This window comes from Ursus maritimus, unplaced genomic scaffold (assembly GCF_017311325.1).
Source record: "Ursus maritimus isolate PB19 unplaced genomic scaffold, ASM1731132v1 scaffold_4, whole genome shotgun sequence".
NCBI lineage: Eukaryota > Metazoa > Chordata > Mammalia > Carnivora > Ursidae > Ursus > Ursus maritimus.
Window position 1 is genome coordinate 72,693,396 of NW_024426552.1, and position 6,458 is coordinate 72,699,853.

The 6,458-nt window shown below is 33.2% G+C and overlaps 1 protein-coding gene across 2 annotated transcripts in view; it reads left to right on the forward strand.

Annotated features, from left to right (window-relative positions):
* FGF12 (fibroblast growth factor 12) overlaps nt 1-3,749 on the forward strand; it is a 250,011-nt gene extending 246,262 nt beyond the window's left edge. For both annotated transcript variants that reach the window (XM_040621447.1, XM_008705152.2), the window contains exon 5: nt 3,514-3,749. In XM_040621447.1, coding sequence (XP_040477381.1) covers nt 3,514-3,632 — 119 coding nt within the window. In that variant the 3' untranslated portion in view covers nt 3,633-3,749. The remainder of the gene's footprint in view (nt 1-3,513) is intronic.
* Nucleotides 3,750-6,458: the final 2,709 nt, after the last annotated feature.

Sequence of the window (6,458 nt, forward strand, 5' to 3'; positions counted from 1 at the left end):
AAAATGGCTTTGAAAACTCTGAAATAATAGATTTTTTTGAGGGATTAAAAGTTTATTTATGAAATTAGACTGGTTATTTTGTACATCAAAGTGATTGGGTTTTCCATTTTGGACATAAAATGCACGTTGTAGAACACTTACACCTTCTGTTTTCTTCTTGTATTTCGTGTCATCTTTTTATTGTGTGTCATTTAGAATAGCACAGTTAAGGAGGGTTAATACAACCATCAAAGGAAGTTATATTACTGAAGATAAATGTTTTGTCCTTTCTTTCTTTGCTTTTTAACTGGATCATGCTCTTTTAATTACATTTTCATTCTAAAATTTGATTGAGATTTGTACTCCTTGATTTCTTAGCTTCCTGAGTTAGACAGTAATACTGACATCCCAAAACCTATAAAGAATGAAAATTAAAGCCCAAGAAATTAACATTTGTTTGACAAAGATTTTGCTCTCTTTGTTTATATTTGCATGCAATTCCTAGATTTGACCTAAGTTTGCTTTCTTTAAAGAAACAGTTCTTTCTTTTAACAGAAATACAGAAATTCAAATACTTTCTTGATTTATTGAGGGGGGGTTCAGTGAGCTAGGAAACCCATTTATTACTCTTTATTTTCCAACTAAGATATATGAACTAGTTTTTTCAAAACCTGGAATTTTATTACTCCATTTAATAGAAATATCTGAAAGTTAGTAATCGAGTAGTCCTGGAGGAGAGCAAATCGCTCACTCTGCTGTGGTACTAAGGAGTTTTGTTCTTTTTGAAGGACTGAAAATGTTCAGATGTCAATTTAAAAATCCTCTTTGGGGACTTGCTATCAGGATGGAGAGCAGGGTTAAGTTATTGGAAAAGTTATCTGCAGTGGTAATTATAATGGCAACATTTTGCATTGTCATGACTGAAGTATTTTATGTATAAGTGAGAAATAACACACACACACAAAATAAATAAAAATAAATACAAATTAAAAGCAAACACCCTGAGAAGAATCCATGACATAAGGAAACTAAAAAATAAGTAGTAAAATAAGAAATTCCAGTATAAAAGTTATATAAAAAGGATATTCTTTAATTTAAATTGGAAAGTAACATCCTTCAAGTATCTCTAAGTTGGAGTTTAAGAAATTTGCAGGTGTATGTATGTGTGTATATATATATATATACACGTACACACACACATATATATTTTAAGATGTTATTTATTTATTTATTTATTTATTTATTTATTTAGAGAGCATGCATGAGCCAGAGGCAGGGGCAGAGGGAGAAGCAGAGAGAGAATCTCAAGCAGACGCCTAGCTCTCAGCTCAGAACCCAATGCGGGGCAATATACTATTAATTTTATTAATGTTATATATTATATTTCTAATATATATAATATAAGTATTATATATATTTTAAAAGATTATTTTTGTCATTCTTTGAGACTCTGATTTAGCGCTCTGTAGTCGGGCCTGGGGATCTATTGGTTTTCACAGCTGACTAGGTGGCAGAGTAAGGAAAACTGTTTTATGGTATCACATGAATAGCTTTCTAATAGAACCACTTCATTACTTCTGAGTTCCCCTGTGCACTTACCAGTTATAAATAAATAGCTATATTTTATAAATATAAATGTATGGTTAATTTTGGAGATTTTGACACTTCGCCCGTAACAGAAATACAGGTAAGAGACATTAGACTTGAGGAATTTCAAGATTTCAATAGGATCTTCCATAAGGATCTTCTGTCTTTTGTAAAAGAAAGCAGAAACTTAAATTATCTACTGATATCATCTGAAAATTACAGCATCAATTCATTCTGAACTCATTTCCTCTGTACGAATTTGTTACTTAGGCCAAAGGTCTTTTGGGATATTGGAGGGGCCATTTACTGCAATAATTGAAATACTTTGAAATCTCATTTAAAATATATATGTAAAAAAATGAAATAAAATAAATATAAATAAATATGTGTAATAATTTTGCACAATATACTTAGCAAACATAGTTTGTATGTATATTTTGTACTACCCAAACTGTGGCTTCATTTACCAAGATCAGCATCGCCTAGGAGCTTATTAAAAACGTAGAATCTCAACTCCACAAAAACTTTCTGTATCAGAATCTGCATTTTAACAACATCGCTGGGTGATTCAAAAGCACATTAACGTTTAAGAAGCTCTACCACTGAGATGTTGGGGGAAAAAACCTGTCTCCGCATCACTAAACTAGTCTAAAGAGAATATGTCTTATATCTTAACTTTCTTAATCTAGTTTTGAATTTAGAATACCTTTAACCAAAAAAAAAAAAAATTACCACTTTGTTCTCTGCAATCTGTTATTCAAAATTCTCATGAAGAGATCAGCTCCTTCATTTTCTTAAACATCTTTGGATGCTTACTATATACAGGCATTTAGTCCTCATAAAAATGCAGTTTTTTAGCTATGAGAGTGTGTCTAAGTTGACATAGTTAATGAGCGGCTGAGTGAGGATGTCACCCAGGCAGTGTGGTTCCCAAGTTGGTTCTCTTAACCACCATGTGGCATCTCTTTGGTTATAGCCATGCTCAGGTCTCCCGCACCAGGGCAAAGCCCAAGCGAGGAAGCTATTTGATTAGAAATAGCTTTCAGATTACCAAAGCACTGTAATGTTGGTTCAATAAGTGGAGGTACTTAACTATTTCCTAAATCAAGGATAAAAATAATTCCTGATATTGAAGTGAAATATTTCATGTGCTTGTACACATTTGTTTATTTCACAAAAACATAAGGAATGAAAATCCTATCTTACAAGAATAACTGTGAATTGAAAATTATTATTCTTTCTATGCAGTAATCTAGCAATAGTCATGATAATTCATAGATTACTGAAATTTAGAGCCAGACAAAACAATAGAGGAGAGAGGAACTGTTTTATATAGAGGTGAACTAAAATCTCACAGTTGCATATTCAAACCTGAAACAATCAAGAAAATGGCATTTTGTTTGTTTGTTTGTTTTCCTCTGTCCTCCCTCCTATTATCATTTCTTATGAAGGATGCCCTGAAAATTGGTGGTAAATATTTCAGTTGGATATAACAATGTCATAGTTCTTGTAGTAGGGTAAAGATTAGGAGCATGTAAATAAGGATTTTTTTTTCCTATGCAAGTTAGACTGCAGATCAAGGACTAAAAGATACAAGTATCTATTTCTATCCTTTTAATGTTATACTCACAATGTCTTCTCTAACTCTAGATGAAAATCCTGTTATATAGATTAGCAGACAGGTAAGACTCAAGCCTTATCTGTAAGAGAACAGAAACCACTCTATGACCTCAGTTCATGAAGACTTAAAAGGTTATGACTGATAGAACCGGAAGAGGACCATTTGTATCCACTAAATGTGTTATTAAGTTAAAACTCATTTTTACACTGGGGAGAGGAGCTAGTGAAGAGAGTGAAGAATATTGTAAAATCAAATTTGATGTGTTTATTGAAGCCAAATTGATGTCTACAATGATAATAAATAATTGATGTAATTTTGCTTTTCAGTGTGTATGTACAGAGAGCCATCACTTCATGAAATTGGAGAAAAACAAGGGCGTTCAAGGAAAAGTTCTGGAACACCAACCATGAATGGAGGCAAAGTCGTGAATCAAGATTCAACATAGCTGAGAACTCTTCCCTTCGTCCCTCTCATCCCTTCTCTTTCTCCCCTCCCCTTTACCCATTTCCTTACAATAAATCCACCCAAGGAGAGGAAAATAAAATGGCAACCCAGGACCTAGTGACTAAGATTCTGCACTCAAAAATCTTCCTTTGTGTAGGACAAAGAAATTGAACCAAAGCTTGCCTGTTGCAATGTGGTAGAAAATGCACATATACAAATATTAGCACACATAAAATCAAGGGAAAAAATAAATCAGGACACCACAACATCGTGCTGTTATTAATAGAAGGCTAAATATAATGAAGACATACTATAATAAATTTGAAATAAAGTTATTATCTTAAAGACAAGGGTTTTGGAGAATTGAACTTACAAATTAATGTAATTCCCTGAATAACTCAAACTTCGGATAATGCTGTGATGTGTGCTTTGTGTTGAATTTGAATTTTCCTTGGGCATCTGGAATTGACACATAATTACATCCTGTTTCCAGGATTTTTTTTTTACCATGATTTTGAACATGTACAAATAATAAATTCTTCTAACACCCCCCATGATATAAGCCAGGAATCATTTAGAAGTTTAAAGTTTTATTCTTGAATTTGCCACTTATGATTATTTTATGCAAAAGATAGACTTCTGTTTGATTTAATGGTATTAGCTGATTTCATTCCTTCATAAAAAGAGTTTCAGATTAACCTAGGAGAGCATCATATTTTTCTCAAAGGGATTAATCCAGGATCTCATTCTTTTAGTCATTTAGAAAAAAAACATGTGTTCTAAGGCTGAGGTAACTTTTGGGACTTTTGTGTCATTGCCATGCCTGGGCAGTGATGAATAAGTTATATGCTCATATCATTTGGTCTGACTTTTCACACTGTGCACAGCTTTGAGAGTATAGGTGCATGCCGAGCTGTGTTAGAGAGTTTTGTACCATCTCTTGCAGCAGGAAAGGAAGAAAAGGGGTTTCACACAAGGAAATAAATCCTAGGATATTGGTCAAAGCAAATTGTATTTGCCTTTGTACCTTACCAGAGTTTTATGTATGTAGCATTTTCCAAACTTCACCAAGAAATTGGGAGGCATGGCTGTGAAACTCTTAATTCGCTATATCATGAAGCCAGTGGCTTGCTTGTTGCTATATATTCTTGTTAATAAGTCTAGTTGACAGTAACTGTCTCCTAGAACACAGAAGGGAACTTGATACATTGACTTTTCAAGGGGCATAGAGAAACGATATAGAATTAACAGCTATGGTTCCAACGCACAGGGTTGTGTGAGCTTAAAGTAGTGAGAAAAAAAAAAAGAGAACTCAGTGTAAGGACGAGGCAAATGCATAGTTAGGAATACTAAAGTTTTAGAAAACTACTAGGGAAGAAATGAACGTTATACAATTGCCTTGGGAAAAAAAATAGATCTACTTAGTCCTACAAATCAGGAATGGTATAGAGACATCCAAATTAAAATAAAACAGAATGTTAAAAAATGTATGCAGAATTATGGATATTATCAATGAGAAGACTTAGCATGTTACTTCTCCTATAGCTCTACTGTCCAGCATGTATTGTTCCAAATATGACTCCCTAAAATATATACACTTTGAGGAAACTCTAGGCCTTCACTTAAATGACCTTGCCATTGGTTGCTGTATTCTTTCAAAGTCAGTGTAGTTCCCCTCACTCTACACAATCATTATTCTTCAATAGTGGTTTGTGTCCTTCACCAAGTATTCTATTTATGTTATCAGGAGGTTAGCAGAAAACGAAATGGAGGAATTTGCCTTATCGGTTGTAAAGAATAAAAGTTAGGCATCTAGGCAAGGATTTGGAACACATATTTGCAAAAGATATTAGTTTAACCAAAATATTTTGAAAGTAACAAATAAAGACATTTAAATTAAAAGAAAAAAAAAAAGAATGTTGCTCTTCGAGAAGAATACCCTTGTAAAAAAAAAATTACAAATCTGGGCGTATTTCTCCTTGTCACTCTTGATTCAACTTGATTCTAAACACACCTGTCACTTCTAGGAACAAAAAAATCCCAAGCACAAAGCCTTGTTTTCTTTGAAAAAGTACAAAGAAAGAGGGTTCTACAAAATGGGTCACAGGCTCATTTAGCACGAAATGACTTGAGATTTTATGGTGATCACACACGCACACACGCACGCACACACACACACCCCACAAACTCATCAGTAACCCAATTGACAGTTTTAAGTGTTATTAATTACATAAATGATTTCATGACAATATATTTAATCCGGTTAAATATTATGAAAAATGTGATAGGGATACAAACTCCCAACACAATTTCCCCCCAGTTGTCAACGGCTGTCCATCATTTATCACCAAGACTCATACTTGTCTTCTTCCTGATTGCAGTTAAGAAACAGAAGTCTAACCACCCAATTTCTATATTTTTTCCATATCATTCAAGCAAATGTTGACCACAGTAAAATGTTTAGAAATTAGCTTTTCCTTATTTACAATTAATTTTGAAGAATAAATTGGAAACCTCCTATTTCTTTTACATGTTAACCTAACAAAAACTGCAGTTTAGAGCAAAGGATGAACATTTCCTGAACTGCTGCTTACTTTTTAAGTACAGAAAACCTTTAATAGAAAAAGTCGGTATTCACCATCTAGGTTTTCAAACAATTACCAAATATAAACATATAATTATCCTGTTTCCTCCAAAAACATGAGCCAGTTTAAATCATTTGTTTTTCAAGTTTCTTCCAAGTGAAAGAATTCTGTACTTTGATTTTCGTCTTTCCAATTTCTGGGTCTCAATTCATCCATCTCTTTTGTTCCCATAAATAAAATAA